Below are 18,195 nucleotides of genomic sequence, written 5' to 3' on the forward strand. Positions count from 1 at the left end.
TCAGGAAACGCCCCGAACCCAACCTGGTGACTGCTGCCCCCTCGTGGCCACACGCACACCCTGCAGGTGACCCGGGGCGCTGTCACTGGGCAAGATTCCCCCATGGGGCTTGGAGGCATCCTCAACCTGGAGGGCACCTCCAGCTGCTGAAGGCGGGCTGGGGGTACCGGCAGGCCTCGGCGAGAGGCAGAGAGGGGACAGGCAGGAGGCACGGCCAGGGGCGGGAGGCCACTGTCCTGGCTGGTGGCTCAGACCTCTCCTCAGCAGAGAAGCAGGAGCCACAGGCCCACGCGCCTTGGAGGGTGCCCACAAATTAGAGGTGCGGGACGAACGGCAGGGGGAGGAGTGAGGAGGGGGTGTTCTGGTCCCAACGCCGTCACCCCCGCTGATGAATGCCCACTCATCCATGCCCACGGATGGGCACTGAATGCCCACTGCCTGGGGAGCCACTGCACATCCTGACTGTCCCGAGTCAGCAGGTTGAAGCCTCCCCCCGAGGGCGGTGTACCCGCCAGAGAGCCCGTCCCCCCAGACGGTGCAGACGGGGCTCTCTGGAAGCTGTTTTGGAGGGTAAGCAGTGTGTTGGCAACGCAGAGAACCAAACCATCCCCCTGCCCCTCCACACCCGGGGGGACCCAGGTCAGGACAACGGCCAATACGCCTCCCCCGCCCACCGCAGGGATGAGACGCAGTCCACCGGAGAACACACAGCCGCTGTAGTGTAGCTTGTTTTTATTTATGTCCACAAATATTTCAAAAAAATTACAAAATACTCAAATGGAGAGAACACAGAAGTCACAATTTCTGGGTGTCTACTCTGTTTACACTGTGTTATCTCATGGCAAACTACTCATATATACATTTAGCTTCAAGATATATATAAACGTAGCAAATCAGAATGTACACTCCGCTCTGCTGCTGCCGCGGCGAAGTGAAGCTCAACCCGACGACAGTGAACAAGATACACATAAAACACGGAAAAGCAAAACAACTCCAAACGAACGGAGGAAACCCAAAAGGAGACCAAGGGGTCGGGCTTCAAAGACACCGTGAAGGTCTGGGGCCTCCGACACACGCTGCAGTTGACCAGGTGAGGGTTTCGGGTTGTGGGTTTTTAAATGGAAGAATCTCAGTGCTTCACCTGGGGACGTGGGGAGAAAACCAAAACCTAAGGAGAAAACGCCTTCAGACAGTTTTCAAGTACAGACTTCCAAGTACTTCAGCTCTCTCTCTTCTTTGGAAATGGACGAGAGAAAGAGAAAGAGAGAGAGAGAGAGAGAGAGAGAGAGAGAGAGGAGAGAAAGGAGGATAACTGAGCGGGAGGCGTCGCGTTCCACCCAAAGGGAGAAAAGCAGGCGGGGGCTTCCGTGCAGGAGCCGGGGCAGCAGGAGCGGCCCGAGTCCAGCAGGAAGGGGCCCGGCTCAGAGGCGCGGAGGCCGCAGAGCGGAGCCCGCCCTGATGGCACGTCACTAGCCCCGGGGACACAAACGCCCCTGGCCAACGCGGCCACTCAAGCGATGACAAAGTGTTCATCTGAGCTTGCCTCCCCCCAAGGAGCTAAAGTTAAGGCAGAAATGGAATGAGAGAAAACGAAAGAAAAAACCTACGAACATTTTCAACAGACAAAACCATCCTCTATCTGTCCCAACAGAAACCGAACGTGGCTTTAGTGGACACTGGAAATGCCCCTGAGGCAAGTGTGAATCCGGAACCTGAATCTGAGCTATCGCCTGCTGGTTTCTGGGTCAAAGCGCCAGCCTCTCGTCCCGCCCCCTCTGTGGCTCCGGTCCTGGACGCGCTCCACATCCACTGACCCCCAGGCGGGAACTCCGTGCACCACGGCAGAGAGAGCCCCCGAGAGGCTGAGAGAGGAGGAACAGAAAAGGTCACGTCCTGGCAGAAAGTGTGATCAACAGGTGCAGAACGTCCTCCCAACTTCCCCACCCTCTGCTCTGGAGAAAGTGCAGCACGGGGCAACTCAGAAAGCCGAGGTGGGCTCTCTGGGCCACTTGCCCCCAGGTGGAGCTGCCTCTCACTCCACGTCCACGGCTGTGACCCCCGTCCTGCTTCCAGGAGGAAGAGCTGGACGCCAAGTGTCTCCCTGTCCGACGTGGGTCCCTGCTCCTGGGGTAGCACACAGGCCACCACCCACAGCCGGACCAACTCCGGGATCTCCCTCACTCCAAAGTAGCCTCGGGCCGGGGCAAGGACGGCCTGGCCTCACCACAAGAAGATCCAAATGATGACACGCACGAAAAAGCAGATTTCTAACAGATCCCTTTGGCAAGCATATGTGCTGAGTGACTTACAGGGAATCGTTTCCTTGGATTTTCTAAAATGTTTTGTTTACGAAATTGTCCAAGTATTAAAAAAGGCAGTTCATTCAGAACAATCAAATGCGTGTGCAGAGAAATCTATAAGGAAATCTACAATCAGACACACAGAAACATGTGCTTTCGATCCCTCAGAGACAGAATGGGGGACATTTAACTCCTATGCTCCTGGTGCAAGATGAGAGGTTCAAGCTAACAGATGTCTGCACCGCTGGCAAAGCACAAGCTGGGAACAGACAGAAGTGAAAACCAAAGCAGCACAACAAAGAAACGGTTTGTAACACTGTCCCTGCAAACCCCTGGCTGCTCCCTGCTGTGCCCAAACCTAGTCCCAAGCTTTTGCCCGTTTGTAACTAGTAACGCCCATCTGTTCCCTTTAATTAAAGGGATAATTATATATAACTTTTTATTAAAAAATCAACTCTGTATTCTGTCAACAGCTGGTAGGAATTCACAATTAGTGACATGGCTGGAAAAAATAGATCAGAATAGTAGTTTGTGGAAGAAAAAAAAGGCTGTTCTAAAATTTATTTACAGACGTAAAAAGCCATGCGCAGAACTTCCTCAAATTATGAAGATTTCCTACAATGTATTAAAATAAAAGATTTTTTAAAAATTACAGCTCTTGGATTCCAAACTCATACGCTGCCTATCTGCAAACCTTGTGGGTTTTGGAACACACGCGGCTGAGTGTGTCTGCACGCACAGTGAAGGGTGTGAACTGGATTCTAGCACCTACTGAAGAAATCAAGGAAGGAAAAGAAAACTAAAGCCAAACCCCAAGATTGCAGGGGAGTTTTCTGAATGTTCAGTCCAGTCCAGGCCTCACTAAGTTTCTGGGGGACTGTCATGCAGGGAGACCCAAACCAGTCTCAAGGAATCCTCTCTACAAACGAACACTAGTATGCTGATACGTTTTTAGTTGTGGGGTTTTAAATATATAAAGAAATCTTTAGAAGATATTCTTTTTGCTTTTGCAGCTCCTATTGTATGTAAAAAGTCCTGTTTCTCCCCCAAGAATTGGGGTTTCCACAGCCAGCGTTAACAAATAAATAACTTATAACTGCTTGTCACCTTCCTTCTTCAGTCGACTGGAAAGAGGGGGTGGGAAAAAAAAAAGGAAAAAGTTATCAGCGTCAGGCCTGGGTAGGCCTGCAGCTGGAGGGCCCAGATGCCCGGGGCAGCCTCCACACCGCTGACCCCCACCCTGTCTCCCCTCCTCAAGACGGCTTCACAGCGGGCCCAAGAGGCCGGGGTGGGGGTGGGGGTGGGGCGAGGGGGAAGAGTCTGGCGCTTGTCGACACGGGGGGGGGGGGGGGCGCGGAGGGTGGGTGCAGCCGGGAGGGGCGGGAGGGGGTCGGGGACCCCACAGGTCGGGGAGGTGGGAGCCTGGCCTCCCTCACAGCCCCTCCCACCTCACCTGTAATAATCTTCCTGACTTGGGAGGTGGCCACCATGCATGTGCGGGTGTCCGTGCAGCCACTGCTGCTCCATGGCCAGTCTCTGCAGCTCTGCCGACTGGGCGTGCATGGCCTGCAGCTGGTGGGCCGCCGACATGGGGGGTGGGATGGCCCCAGGCAGGTCTCGGGGGTAGGGGGTGCCTGCCAAACACAGAACAGCCTCTGAGACAGAAAGGCCAGGATGAGGCCGGCAAGGAGCTCAGGTCAGGAGGGAGCCTCCCAAGGGGACGGGCAAGAAGCCACCTCACCGGCAGGCAGCACCGGAGCAGAGCCCCCGCCCACCCGCAAGAGAGAAGTGCGGCTCCCGGACCCCCTGGCCCTGGGCCCCGTCCTCCTCAGCCTACTGACCGGTCCTCACAGAGGCCTGCCCTCAGCCCTCCTCTGAGTTCGGCACTCCGCTATCTCTTCCCTGCCCACCATCGTCCCGGCTCCTGATAAACGTTTATACCCCTGACCCCCGGCTCCCTGGGGACAGGAGTCTGCCTGCCTTGTTCCCAAGGAGCCTCCCAACACTCAAGAGGTATGTGCTGAATACACGAATACATGAACGAACGGGGACGCTGCGGCAGACCACCCCCCCCAGCTCTGCCCTGGACCCCACCCCTTCCCCAGGCGCGCTCTTACCAAAAACTGGATGGCGAAGCATCTCGTGCTCATGGGGGGGCTGTCCAAGCAGAGGGCTGGGGAGGGTGCCAGGGGGGTAGGGAAAGCGAGCCAGGTGCGGGCCAGCGGTCAGGGGGTCAACCAGCGGGTGAACTGGGCCTGCTGAACCTAGGAAAAGGGGCAGAGGTGCACATGCAGGCGGCGCAGGGCTCTGGGGGGCGCCTCTCGCCGTTTGCCCTCGTTGGCGGCAACTCCCAGGGACCTGCTCCTCTCCACGGCTGGCTTCTGGTCACCAGGGCCGCCAGCAACCCCGACCCAAAGTAGCTGTCGCCCTCCGCGGCCTCCCCGTCCCTACAGCGGAGCTCTGGAGAGCCGCAAAGTGAAGAGCTGGCCACGGCTTTCCTCCCCCTCCCCCCTCCTTCTCAGTGCGCCCACAGGCAAAGCCTCCCCAACCTCGTTTCGCCCAGGACCCTGGATCAGCAGATCCCGCCCGGCCGACTGCCCCAGGCCCTCCCGTGCCTTCAGGTCCACAGGAACCCCAGGGCCGCTCCAGCCCTGCCCCAGCCAGCGGCCCCCCTCCCAGCTCGGCTGGCCTGGCACCCTCCCCAGGGCTGCCTCCCGGGCCCTTCACCCACAGGACCCGAAGGCAGCCAGCAGGGCAGGCGCTGCCGGACGGGGGCCCACTAAGCCCCGCCCTCCACAGGCCTCCCGGCCGCGGCCCCGCATGTCCTCCGCCCTTGGCTCCCGGGAGCCCCACCTTGGTGGAGGGGGTCCTGCTGGTGGAGGTGGAGGTGCGAGTGGATGTGGGAGTGCTGGTGGTGGTGCGGGGTCACGTTGAACATCTGCAGCCGCGCCAGGGGGTCGCTGGTCAGCGAGGCCATGCGCTCGGCGTGGATGCGCTCGGCCGCCAGTCTGTCCGGGTAGCTCATTTCGGGCCGCAGCTGGGGGCCCGCCAGGGCCAGTCTCTCCCTCTCCAAGGGGTTCAGGCCAGGGTGGAAAGACGCGAAAGGGTGGGGGCCGGCGGCGGGGGGGATGGTGAGGGCGCCGTGCCGGGCGAAGTGCTCCATGGGGTTGGCGGCCGGGTGCAGTGGGTCCAGCTCCGGGGGCTTCACCTCGAAGCCCGGCTTCATCCGCTCCCGCAGCTCGCGCTCCCGGATCTCGCGCTCCCGGATCTCGCGTTCCCGGAGCTCCCGCTCGCGGATGGTGGGGTCGACGTTGTAGAGGCCGGGCATGTGGTAGGCCAGCAGCGGGTCGGTGGGGTTGAGGGGCACGTAGAAGGGGTGGTTACGGTTGGTGGGCGACATGACGTGGGGCCGGGCGTACTCGCTCAGAGTCCGGAGGGCCGGCGTGTCGGGCCCGATGTACGGGGGCACGGCCGCGATGGTGGTGGGCGGGGGCTCGAAGGAGGGCCGCATGTGGCCGGGACCACCGAGCTGGGGGTCGCCGAGGCGGCCTTCGTGCGCCGAGCTGGACGCCTTCTGCTAAAGAAAAAGAGGCCGTGAGGGCTGGGCGCGCCCAGCCGCCGGCCCAGCCAACTGGGTCCCCCCGTGCCCCAGACCCAGCCCCGGACCCGGCCCAGCCGAGGTCCAGGCCCTGCAGTGGCGGGGCACCCGGGGCCCGGATGGGTCCGCGTATCTGGGACACAGAGGCAACGCGGGTGGCTGCCGAGAGGGCCCACCCGCGAAGCGAGCGCGGGGCCCGGCCCTCGGGAGCCCTCCGCGCAGGGCAGGCTGCCCGCCGACTCACGGCCGCTCGCTCCGCCTCCCGCTCCCGCTCGCGCTCCCGCTCGCGCTCCTTCTCTTTCTCCTTCTCCCGCTCCCGCTCCTCTCGCGCCTTCTGCTCGGCCTCCCGCTTGGCCTTCTCGATGGCCTCCTCCCTCTTCTTGGCCAGCTTGGACCCCGCCAGAGGCATGAAGTACAGGTCTGTCCGCGCACACGAGTTGTAACCCCGGTCCAGGTGTTTGTAGAACCTAAAAAAGCCCCGGGTCTCACTGGGGTCCCTGCCGAGGCCCCAGATGCCCAGCTATCCCTGCCTCAGACGTGCCTGGTTCCCGGGGACCAATACCTGGCGGACTGGCTGGCGTGGCTGGGGGTATCCACCACAGTGGGCTCAGGGGACGGGCTCCGAGGTGGGGGAGGGGGGCTCTCGGGCTCCTCAGCTTCGTCCAGGGCCTCTTCCTTGACCTGGACGGTGGGCAGCGGGCAGGCTGCCCCCCCAGCTACGCTGCCTCCCGCAGCGACGGGGGCAGAGCAGGGCGGCTGGGCCGAGGGGCCAGGCCCCGCCGGGGGGGTGGAGGTGGAGGGGCAAGTCGGAGGGGTGATGGGAGGAGGGGCCGCAGGGGCAAAGGGGTGCTGGGCGAACGGGGGCTGGGGGGGCACCTGGTGGAGGCCCGCGGGGGGGTGGGAGGCAGGGGCCAGGCTCTGGCTCTGGGTCAGCACGGGGGGCTGGGCCGGGGAGGAGGGCAGAGGCTGGCTCTGGGGCATGAGCTGCAGGGGAGGGGGGTGGGCCGAGGGCGGGTGGTGCGTGGACAGGGAGCTCAGGGGCTTCAGGGCCGGAGGGGGCGGGAGGTTGGCGTTCATGGAGAAGGGCGAGGGCCCCGAGAGGTGAGGCGTGTGCTTGTGGGCCTGGGGCGCCGGCAACTGGGGGATGGGTGTGGTGGGCGGGGGCTTGATGTGGGGCATGGCCAAGGGCGCGGGTGGCAGGGGCTGCTCCCGAGGGGGCTGCGGGGGCTGCAACGCCGACTGAGAGGCGGGCGGCTGCAAAGAGGCGTGAGGGTGGGCCGCCGCCTGGGAGGCCTGCGGAGGGAGGCCGAAGGGCTGCGGGGGGCCTGGGTGCTGCAGCAGCGGCCCAGCCTGGAGGCCGTGAGGGCCGGGCGGGCCCTGACCGTGCAGGGGGGGCTGGGGGTGGGGCGGGCCGGGGGTGGCACCGGCCGGCCCGGTCAGCGGCTGCAGCGGGGGGTGCGGTGAGGGCAGCTGCTGTGGGTGCAGGGCGGGCGCCTGCTGGACGTGGGCGTGGGGAGCGGGAGCCGAGGACGCCTGCGGCTGGGTGGGGGGCTGGGAGGTCGACGGGGAGCCCTGCGACGGGGCGGTGGCGGTGGGCGTGGGCCCTGGCGTGGGTGGCTGGGCAGTCCCTGCCGCGGCCGACGAGGGAGCTGGAGCGGCCCCACTGGGAGCCTGCAAGGCCGGGGGCTGGGCCTGCAGCATCTGCTGCTGGGCCGAGGAGTCGGAGTCGCTCTCGTTGTCCTGGGGGCTGGGGATGCTGGGGGACGTGCTACGATTGTCCTGGTCGATGTCTTTGGGGTCACTGCTGCCCTCATCATTGACGCTGCGGCTGTCCGAGCTCTCTCCCTCGCCTTCGGACGGCGAGTTGGGCCGACTGATCTCCTAGGGCCAGAGAGAGGAGGGCGGACGCTCTAGGGGGAGCTGGGGCGCCCTCTGCCCTGCCGCACGGTGAGGTTTGGCAGATGAGGCAGCACGCGCGGCTCCGGGGACCACGGGTCCTGCCTGGACCCGGCCAGTCTCGGGGGCCGCTCTCTAGGCCCCTCCCTGGGAGACGGGACACGACCTCCGCCCAGCGAGAATCTGGGCTGGGGCTTCTCAAGGGACATTAGCTTCCAGCTGTAGTCAGCGTGGCTCAGCCACAAATCTCACCTGGGTTTTTGTCTTCTTGGAGCTGGTCCTGTCGGCCTCATCCGTATCAGAGGCCACCTTCTCCCGCTGGCGCTTGGTGCTCTTGAGAGGGGACGAGGCTTCCTCCTTCACCTTCTGAGGCAGGAAAGCCCACAAAAGGAGACTCAGGCTGAGGGAGGATGGGCCGGCAGCCTCGGGGAGGGGGGGTGCGGGTGTGTGTGTGTGTGTCAACTGCTTGCTGACACCTGGCCCCCCGCCCGCCACGCTCCATCCCCCCAAACAAGTAAGCTCTGGAAGAGGCCAGTGGGCCCAGGAAGGAACAAGTATCTGGGGACGGGGACTCGAGGCAGAGGTGGCCCCCAAAGGTCTGTGCTGGGAACTGCATGGACCCCCGTTCCCCAGGCCCCAGGCCAAGGCACTGATGGTGCCCAGGAGGCTCCACGAGTGACTGAGGCACGCGGGGAAGCTGAGCGCCGCCTCAAGCAGCCCGGGGCCCAAGGGGCGGGCGGCCCAGCGCCTCACCGTCACCGACTTCTTCACCGTCCCTGCTTTACTGTCGCTGCTCGAGGTGCTGGCAGCGCCGGGGGAGTGCCGGCCGCTGGAGCGGACGTCTTCACTGATGGGCGAGGCGCGGCCATCAGGGCTGGCTGGCTGCTTCTTCCGACCGCCGCGCAGTGTAGACATCTGCCCACCCCAACCGGAGGCTGGTGAGGCTGGGCCCCACTTCCCACACCGGCCACCTGAGCCCCGCTCCCAGGCGGGGGCCTCCAGAGCAGGTCCGCCAACAGCCTCGCGGCAAATCCCAGCCCCTGGCCAACCAAGGGGACCCCTGGCTGTCCCTGGCTGCACGGGGGTCGCCACGGGGCGAAGAAAGGAGGGGGTGAACGGGCGGGTTTACGTGGAAAAGAGGGCGATTCTCAGCTCACACCCGAAGCGCTTGTCTCCAGGGACTGTCCCGAATGAGGCGAGCCTGCCCGAGGGCAGAAGTCGGGAGGGCAGCCCTACTCCGCGAGTTCCCCGAGGGACAGTTACACCTGAAGTCACCTCACCCTTTCTGTTTGCTCCGCGTTAACTGCCCGCCCCTCCCACCAGATCCAAACACACACACTTGCTGATTTCACCTGACAGGACGGAAGTGACCCAAAGAGATGAGCAGTCAAATAATGCAGCTCAGCTCCTAAAACCACCAGGCCTTCGGCATGTTTCTGCAAAGCCATGGGGGCTCAGAAGAGACAGGGGTACAGCAATTCACACTGGTCTACCAGCTCCCCAAGGAAGATGCAAGGGAGGGAGAGAACAGAGGGCTCTTCCCAGCCCCACAGGCAAAAAGCTAATTAATGCCTTCGGGCAAATCATTTCACCTTCGGGGGGTCTGTTTCTCTACCCGAAATGAAACACACCTACCATCCTCCCTCTGATGGGCGCAAGCCCCCAGCCTGCTAGGAACCTGGAGAAGCGGTCTGGCTGCCTGGCCACGGGGACTCACCGAGCCACGACTCCGCCGTGTCCTCATGCTATGTTTCCCACTGGGCCCATCGTCTTCCTCTTTCACAGGTTTGAACATAAATGGTGGGGGGTCCACGGGCTTCTCGATGGGGGGTAGCTCGCCGTATTTCTTGAAGTGAATGCGGCAGTCTGTACAGAGCAGGATGTTCTCCCGGCCCCCGTGGTGCCAGTCTTTGGAGGCTGTGCGAGGGAAGAGGGGCGGGGGTGCCAACCTCAACAACCAGGCCCCTGGGGACAGACATCGGAGCAGGGAGGCCCTTCCATGGGCTCAGCTGACCCCAGTGTCACGAGAACCATGTAGCGCTGAGCTTGGACAAACACGAGTCACCCAGACCACAGAGGTACTAGTGTCGCCCTGCTCTCCCCCTGGAAGGGAGAGGACTTCAGGACTACCCACCACCCACGCCTCATCTCAGGAGACCCAGGAAGAGCTGGCAGCAGGCTCCCAGGGAACACAGGCCCCGACCTCGAACAAGCCTGTCCTACCCACTGGGCGGCACTCCATCCTGAACGCTAACAGGAGAGTCAAGTAAAACAAAGATCTTCAACTTCCTAAGTAACCCTGAAGACAATGCGAATGTCAAGTCACTGACTGCCCAGACGGGCCTCCGATTCGATTCCCCAAACGTGCAGAACCGGAAGTGCCCGAGCCTGGCCGTTCCAGCGCAGAGCCCCCTGCCCACCACGCCCCACTTACTGGTGCTGAAGCAGTGGCGGCAGGCGTAGCCCTTCAGCTCCTGCTCGCTGTCCTCACTGTCGAAGTCATCCTCACTGGCTGAACTCAGGTCCACTGGGCATGATGCGCACACAAGGGGGTGGGGGGAGACACCATCATGCTGGGCCAAGACCACCCGTCACCTCTGACCTGCCCCAGGCTCTGAGCCAACAGTCAGCGTGGCCCAGCAGGCTGGGTGGGGCACTGTTCACAAAGGACCACTCTGGATTTCTCAGGGCCAGTCGTCAGAACGAAGAACTCGTGTACGAGGGGTGGTACCCGAGGGTCTGCCCTGCCACTCCGCGGGGGGCCTGCTGTCACCCCTCAATCCCGGGGTGGCTGGCACTGATGCCCACAGCTGGTGGACGTGAACAGGGCAAAGTGCACCTGCGACGCCCTCCCTGACATCCTGAGGAGTTCCCTCTCCATCAAGCCCTAGCCCCTCCGGCCCTATGGGATTATTTCTTGTTTGCGTGAGCAACATAAGCGGCCCTCAGGCTGAGGGCCCTGAGCCAGGGCAGAACCCCAGGGCACTACTCTAGTTTTCAGAGGTTAAGAAGGTGTGGGCTTCACTGTCGTATCAGATTGCAAGTCACAGGGGACCAAGAGGAGAATCACAATAAAGTAGCAGGAAAAAGAAGAAAACGTTAATCTGACCGTACTGCACCCAATACGAGTGCAGTACACCATCGGCTAAGGGAAAACGTCCTCTGAAGTCATCAATAACGCCTCAGGCCAAGGCCAAGGCTTATATTTTTGTAAAAGATGATGTTGAGTTTAAGGAAAATCTAAATGTACGAATAGTTTGTAAAACTCTCCCTACCAAATCCCCCGAGTCAGTGAGACGCTTAGGTCAGGCTTTGTACCTCCCCGCCCCACACACACGAGACCTGTGCCAGGGATGCCTATGAAAGCAGGCCCACCCACAGCTGGGACATGTGGCTGCGTAGGCAAAGCCCCCACTTACAGAATTCACTGGACGGGGGTCTGGAGGGCGTGTTGACGGGCGTGGATGCAGTGCGGGTCTTAATCCTCCTGAACACGGCCTGCCTGCGGTGCCTGCGGTGAGCTCGGGAGCTGGCTGCTTCCGGGGTTTTCTTCCAGTAGTAGTAGAAGGTGATCAGTTCTCCCTGCATGAAAGAAGGGCCGGCTGGGAGGGAAGCACGCTCGTCCCAGCACTGCCTCTTGCGCCGTGAGCAGAGGCTGGCTTTACGAAAGCTGTCCGGAGGCCTGCGCTCCCTCAAGACACACCTGCAGAGCTGCCGGGCCACTGGGGCCAGCCCCTTGGAGCGTTAACTTCTAGACATCAGGAACGTTCATTTGCTCAGCAGCTACCTGCTGGGTGCCCACTACGTGCAGACGCCGCCAATATTCTAAGCACTGGAGGTTCATCAATACATCTCTGACAGAAAGGAAGATCCCTGCCCTCCAGCTGTGTGTGTGTGTGTGTGTGTGTGCATGGGTGTACACACAGAGGATGATCTCTTCACAGCGTTTCAGTGGATCCACACAGGGGCGACACAGAAATATCCGGCCAGTTCGACTATTCCAGAAACCAAAGCAAACGACTGAGGTGGCAGGGACCGAGGCCAGGAGGGAGGTCAGGAAGAACAGACCCCAAACCCAGGCAAATGCTCTACAGCCGAATGCCCACCCCGGACCAGCTGGCACTGGGTGCTGAAGGCGAGACCGGGGCCTGGCGAGAAAGGTTAAGAGTGGACACAGCACACAGTGGCGCTGGGTGGAGATGAAAGGCCACATGTCACGAGGTCAGTGTTTCAGGCCAAAGGAGCTCCTCGTTTCATGCATGGCCCAAAAGAAAGGGAGGCAAGACATCTTTCTAAACAAAACAGCAAGTGGACATGAGTCCAAGTGCAACTTGAAAAAAAAAAGTGTTTTTGGCACTCCCAGCCCCAAGGGGCTCAACGGGCACGCCATACGTGTACACACACGGGGGGGTGGGGGGGGGATGGTCGTATGGTGTGTTCCACTAACCCTGGCTGACAAAAGACTGTTTTCTTAAAACAAACACCCCAAGATAAAGTGCCTCTACTTGGAATGTTTAAAAAACAGTTAAAACAGACTTCCCTGGTGGTGCAGTGGTTAAGAGAATCTGCCTGCCAATGCAGGGGACACAGGTGCCAGCCCTGGTCCGGGAAGATCCCACGTGCCGCAGACCAACTAAGCCTGTGCGCCACAACTACTGAGCCTGCGCTCTAGAGCCCATGCTCCACAACAAGAGAAGCCACGGCAATGAGAAGCCCGTGCACTGCAATGAAGAGTAGCCCCTGCTCACCACAACTAGAGAAAGCCTGCGTGCAGCAATGAAGACCCAATGCAGCCAAAAATAAATAAATTAAATAAATAAATTTATTTTTTAAAAAACCAGTTAAAACAGTAAGACAGCCTCAATCACACTGATCTTCCCTAATTAAATCAATACTGTAGAAAGTCAGTTAACCTGACAGACGGTATCTTGGGACGTGTCCCTGGCAGGGGGGAGGCAGAGGGTGTGTGGTGGTGCGCCCCGCATCCGAAGGTGGGAGCTACTTGGCCAGAGCCCACCCTGCCTCACAGAAGGCTCTCTGCCTTGTGAATGGAGGGGCCACAAAAGAGAAGCGAAGATCCTGTCCTCCAGGGACCTGAGGTCTAGCTGGAAAGACCAGTGTTGACGAGACTGAAAGAGACAGAGAAGCACAGGTACCACACAATGAACTCCTGGGGCTGGTGGAGTGCCCAGTCAGATGAGGTTTCAATGAACACACCCCCAGAAGGAACAGCCTGGGAACCCAACGGCAAGTAAGCTGGGAGAGGAGTGGGCGGATCTGAGGTGGGGAAATGGCTTCCGCAAAGCAGGTGACGCACGTGTGCTGAGTACTCGCTACTGAGAGCTGGATTCTTTTTTTTCTTTTTTTTTGAGGAAAAAAAGGTTAGACTTTATTTTATTGCCCAGATTCTATTTTTATCTCCAGAGAGCTGGATTCTTTCTGCATTTTTTTTTTCTTTTTGGCTGCATTGAGTCTTTGTTGCTGCGTGCGGGCTTTCTCTAGTTGCGCCGAGCGGAGGCTACTCTTCGTTGCGGTACACGGGCTTCTCATTGCGGTGGCTTCTCTTGTTGCAGAGCATGGGCTCCAGCAGTTGTGGCTCGCGGGCTCTAGAGCGCAGGCTCAGGAGTTGTGGCGCACGGGCTTAGCTGCTCGGCGGCACATGGGCTCTGCCTGGACCAGGGCTCGAACCCGTGTCCCCTGCATTGGCAGGCGGATTCTTAACCGCTGCGCCACCCGGGAAGTCCCATCTCTGTGCATTTTCTAAGACACAGAACCACAGCTGTCATCAGACCCTTAAAGGATCTGTGATTCAAGGACTCCTGACCAGCTCCCACAAGGCTACAGCCTGTATCTCTTGGAGCTGTGGCTGTGCTTTAGTCTTTCCAAGCACCACTGAACGAAACGCTAGGGACTGCCAGTGTTTTAAGAGATGAAGCACGACCCCAGGCCGAGGAGGCCAGGAACCAGCCACCAAGGACACTTCCCACCCCCTTTTCAGTTCCATGAGATGGTAACTGAACAACAAGGGAAAATGTAGGAATTGCCCTTGGATTCCTACCTTGTCTATTACATGTCAGACCACAAATGCAGGCTGTATGATGGTCCCCATGGTGAGTGGAGTATCCTGAGCCCCTAAGGTCTCGATCTAAGAAACCTCTCGCTTCTGCCTCTTTACTTCCTACCTTCCTGACTTGGAAAGTCATTTATCTATACTCATCTTTTGCTGTTGGCAGGCTCAAACTCATAAATCCACTAGGGGATTAAGAGACCTGTGCTGACATATAAGTGACCTGGCTCTGGTTTTCCTACGAGAAAACACAGAACAGAAGCCAAGGCAGGTCAGTGTCACCCTTCAAACACTGTGTCAGAGTGGCGCGCTTCATCAGTTCAAAAGGGCAGCTGGTGCAGTAAACCATGGCCCAATCCCAGGGCTGGAAAAAAGAATGAGGAAATCCAAAGTGGTTCCTGTTCCTCCCACCTCCACCTATAGCTGAAGCTGTTTTAGGGGTCAAGGGTGACAGAGGCCTCGGATGGTGGAAGGAAACAAAAATGGGCGAGAAACCTGGAGGGGAGGCACGACCACCAGCGTCTCTGTCACACCTCGGTCTGATGTGAAGGCTGTGAACAAGAGCCGCCCTGACGTTTCTGCACAGCCCTGGTCCGTGTGCGCTACTGACTCACACGGTTATGAGGGATCCTTTCTATGTCTCACACGTGAATGTTCTGAAGGAGTTTCAAATGGTATCAAAAGATGGCATGGGGACTTCCCTGGTGGCGCAGTGGTTAAGAATCTGCCTGCCAATGCAGGGGACACGGGTTCGAGCCCTGGTTCGGGAAGATCCCACATGCTGCAGAGCAACTAAGCCCGTGCGCCACAACTACTGAGCCTGCACGCCACAACTACTGAAGCCTGCGCTCCGCAACAAGAAAAGCCGGTGCAATGAGAAGCCCGCACACTGCAACGAAAAGTAGCCTCCGCTCGCCACAACTAGAGAAAGCCCGCGCACAGCAACGAAGACCCAACGCAGCCAGATATAAAATAAAATAAAATAGAAACAGCTTTTAAACAAGGAGCCCAGAACAGATTCCACCATCTGAGTACCAAGGATCAAAATGACCAAGTCTGAAGGACTGTTGACATTAAAATGAAAGAATATAAATTTCAAAATTCAGGAAGATAGGGGAGTGACGAGAAATCTCATACACTGCTGGTGGAAATGTAAAATGGTCAAAGCACTTTGTAAAACCGTTTGGCAGTTCTTAGAAAGCCAAATAGGTACCATACGACCTAGCAAATGATTCGACTCCGAGGTATTTACCCCAAAGGAATAAAAACATATGTGCACACGAAGACTTTTATACAAGTGTTCATTAAACTTTACTCTTCATAGCCAAAAACCGGAACAAGTCAAACAGCCCCTCAACGGGAAAACGGATGAACATATTACGGTACACCCACTCACAAGAATACCACTTGGCAGTGAAAAGGAACAAACTACTGAGGGATACAACCAATGGATGAATCTCAAAGACATCATGTTGAATGAAAGCAGCCAAACACCAAAGGGTGCATCCAGACTGTGTGATTCCATTCCAGAAAAGACAAATGAGTGGTCGCCTGGAGTCTGGAGCATGAGGGGTAGGCAACAGAGATCTTCTGGGGTGATGGGGCTGGTTCTATACATCGACGGTGGTGGTGTTACATGGATGTGTATTACATGGATGTATACAGCTGTCAACACTCACTGAACTTGTGCACTTCAAGTGGGTGCATTTTTATGATCTATATGGTAAGCACACCATACATCAATGAGTTGACTACAAAAGAAAAAGAAAAAAATCCAGACCAGGTTTTATCAGCTGCCTCTCAACCACTGTAATGTCTAGGAAGGGATTAAACATTGGAATGGAGCAAATCTAGGAGGATTAGAAACAGTATATTGGTGACTGCATGGGTGGCTAGGTCATGAGCACAAACAAAAGAATATGTCGGGGAAAGCTTTCGTTCTACAAATAGGGAGCGAAGCAGCTCGAGGCCTCACCAGGAATGAAGTCAATTGAACTTTAATCAAACATGCATAGCGTGTGCTGTGGAGACCCACTGCACATAAATTCAGGGAACAAAAGCTGTCGCAGAAATCAATAGCTTACTGAAACATTAACACAGGCAATCACTGATCAAAAGGCAGCTCCACAAAGGCAGCCCTGCAAATGAGCTCCTGCTTGCGTTGCAAGCGCACACAGAGGCATAAACGCTGTCGACACGAATGGCCTGTAACGATCATTTTGTCCCCAGTGCTCGAACCTCATCCCGCAACAAGGTCTCACAGTCAACACGCCTCGCGTCTCGGGGCAGAACTGCACAGGCTCAAGGAACTAAACTGGTTTAGTGCCTGGGCAAAGAAGCAAAGGAAGGGGCTGACGTCATCTCCCAGAGAAAGCCAGCGCGCAGCAACGAAGGCCCAACGCGGTCAAAAACACACAAACAAACAAACAAATAAAATATATATATTAAAATAAAGAATGGATAAACAACAAGGTCCTACTGTATAGCACAGGGGCTATACTCACTATCCTGTGGTGAAGCATAATGGAAAAGAATATTAAAAAAAAAGAATGTCTGCATGTGTGTAACTGGGTCACTTTGCTGTCCAGCAGAGATGGGCACAACATTGTAAATCAACTCGACTTCAATTAAAAAAACAAGATAATTTCTTTCTCTGAAGTTAAGATGAGCTACATGTCTTCTCTCTAAGGGACCTTGGGGAAATGAAAGCATAGAAGAGACTGTTGAAGAGGAAGGCGCTGTAGGCACTTCAAGTATCAAAGGTTCGTCGTCAGGGAGCACGTCTGTCCCCAGGACCATCACAGAGCAAGCTCCCCACGCCCCGGGTTCTCTCCCCGCAGCCCAGCACGAACTCCCCAGACACGGGCCCTCTGGGAGGCTAGTGCGGAGGCAGGAACAGGCAGTCGATTATTTTGATCCCATTACTGAAGCCTAAGGGTACAGCTAAGACTGAGTCCCATTGGCTGCAACTGTCACATAATTATTACTGCTATAACCATCACACAGAAGTCTCAACCCTCCAAGGCGGTGGAAGATGAGGTCCAGGGACCCCCGCCCACACACGGAGTCCAGGGTTGCCATCTACGATCAGGTCCTCTCTTTACAAGCCAAGGGAGGCCTCCGTCTTTTGTAAATAACCCTGTACACGCACACCTCGCTCTGCATTCAGGGTACACAACGGTGTTCCTTTCTCTTCCATTCTGACAACACGGTTCTGTGAACTGGCAGAAGACAACGATGCCCACTGGTCTTCTGTTAAGCTGTACTAAGCAAGGCCCTGGAAACCAGTCTCCTGCTTCCGGAACACGCAGGGAGGCAGGTGGGTAACTGAACCCGGTCCCTGCACCGTACTCAGTGCCCGGCACCAGCCTCAGGAGGTACCCAGTGGGGGGCGCCCACAAGTGCCCTTTCTGCTGGTGAGGGGAAAGGGACTTCTCCTTTACCAAAGTTTCAACAGGCACCCTCCTCTCCTGGCCAAACACTGCCTACTAAGTGGGGGAGGGCTGGGGGGACAACAGAAGAGATGGGATGGAGCGGCAGGCCTGGAGCTGCTCATGATGATGGCATTATAAAACACGGTTTCTTCTGAAGCTATTTTACAGGCACTTCAAGGCCACCTACCACAGTCAGCAGACAACGTGGTGGACAGGCCCTACGAAGTGGCAACTGACCTTCACACGCAACTGACACACCCCACTGCAGGGGTTAGAAAGTAGGCATTCAGAAGAAATTATCTTATTTCTCTAAGACGTATTATTAACTGTTCAGACGCTAAATGAGTATTTTAACTTGTGGAGCAAGCACCGCTAAGTGACCTCCACACAACGCCTTAAGTCAGCATGCCGATGGCCAATTAGCATCAGAGTGGTGTTCCTCTGCTAAAACTTCTGTTTGAAGAATGCCCTTCAGTCGCCATCTGGCTCCTTCTTTGGTGGTCCAGGTAAAACGGGTGAAGAAACCCACCACTATGGAGAGATCTAAAGCTTTAAAAAAAAAAAAAAAAAGTGTGTTTTTCCAGGGAGAAGGTCCAGGAAGCAATGAGTAGTTATGAAATAAGGCCCCAAACCCAGTGGGGCAGGAGGGAGAAGGAAACATGGCACAGAGTTGCTTCGAGCTGCTTCATTCCCCAACCCAGGGCCCCCGGAAATGACACCGTGGCCACCAGAGCTGGTGCTAGGAAGCCTGCCTGGCACGTGTCTCCTGGGAAGAGCTGCTCTAACCAGAGCCGAGCTCAGGCCCTCTGATTTCCATGGCCACCTCTGCCTGGGAATTACAGCTGCATTGTTTCTTGGCAAAAACTACTAATTCAAGGGTAGTGAAGCAAGTCAGTTAAA

At 57.7% G+C, this 18,195-nt stretch overlaps 1 protein-coding gene across 11 annotated transcripts in view; it reads right to left on the bottom strand.

Moving 5' to 3' along the window:
• Nucleotides 1-715: 715 nt before the first annotated feature.
• Nucleotides 716-18,195, bottom strand: part of RERE (arginine-glutamic acid dipeptide repeats) — a 432,591-nt gene continuing 415,111 nt past the window's right edge. For 10 of the 11 annotated variants that reach the window (XM_082612291.1, XM_082612295.1, XM_082612298.1 and 7 more), the window contains 11 exons: nucleotides 11,214-11,376; nucleotides 10,229-10,321; nucleotides 9,512-9,711; nucleotides 8,548-8,709; nucleotides 8,047-8,160; nucleotides 6,461-7,779; nucleotides 6,143-6,365; nucleotides 5,154-5,877; nucleotides 4,418-4,564; nucleotides 3,754-3,934; nucleotides 716-3,424 (listed from right to left, as the gene is read on the bottom strand). In XM_082612291.1, coding sequence (XP_082468417.1) covers nucleotides 3,391-3,424; nucleotides 3,754-3,934; nucleotides 4,418-4,564; nucleotides 5,154-5,877; nucleotides 6,143-6,365; nucleotides 6,461-7,779; nucleotides 8,047-8,160; nucleotides 8,548-8,709; nucleotides 9,512-9,711; nucleotides 10,229-10,321; nucleotides 11,214-11,376 — 3,360 coding nt within the window. In that variant the 3' untranslated portion in view covers nucleotides 716-3,390. The remainder of the gene's footprint in view (nucleotides 3,425-3,753; nucleotides 3,935-4,417; nucleotides 4,565-5,153; nucleotides 5,878-6,142; nucleotides 6,366-6,460; nucleotides 7,780-8,046; nucleotides 8,161-8,547; nucleotides 8,710-9,511; nucleotides 9,712-10,228; nucleotides 10,322-11,213; nucleotides 11,377-18,195) is intronic. The other variant, XM_082612297.1, reaches the window with a different exon arrangement.

The sequence above is a fragment of the Mesoplodon mirus genome (assembly GCF_964341445.2).
Source record: "Mesoplodon mirus genome assembly, chromosome: 3".
Taxonomy (NCBI): Eukaryota; Metazoa; Chordata; class Mammalia; order Artiodactyla; family Ziphiidae; genus Mesoplodon; species Mesoplodon mirus.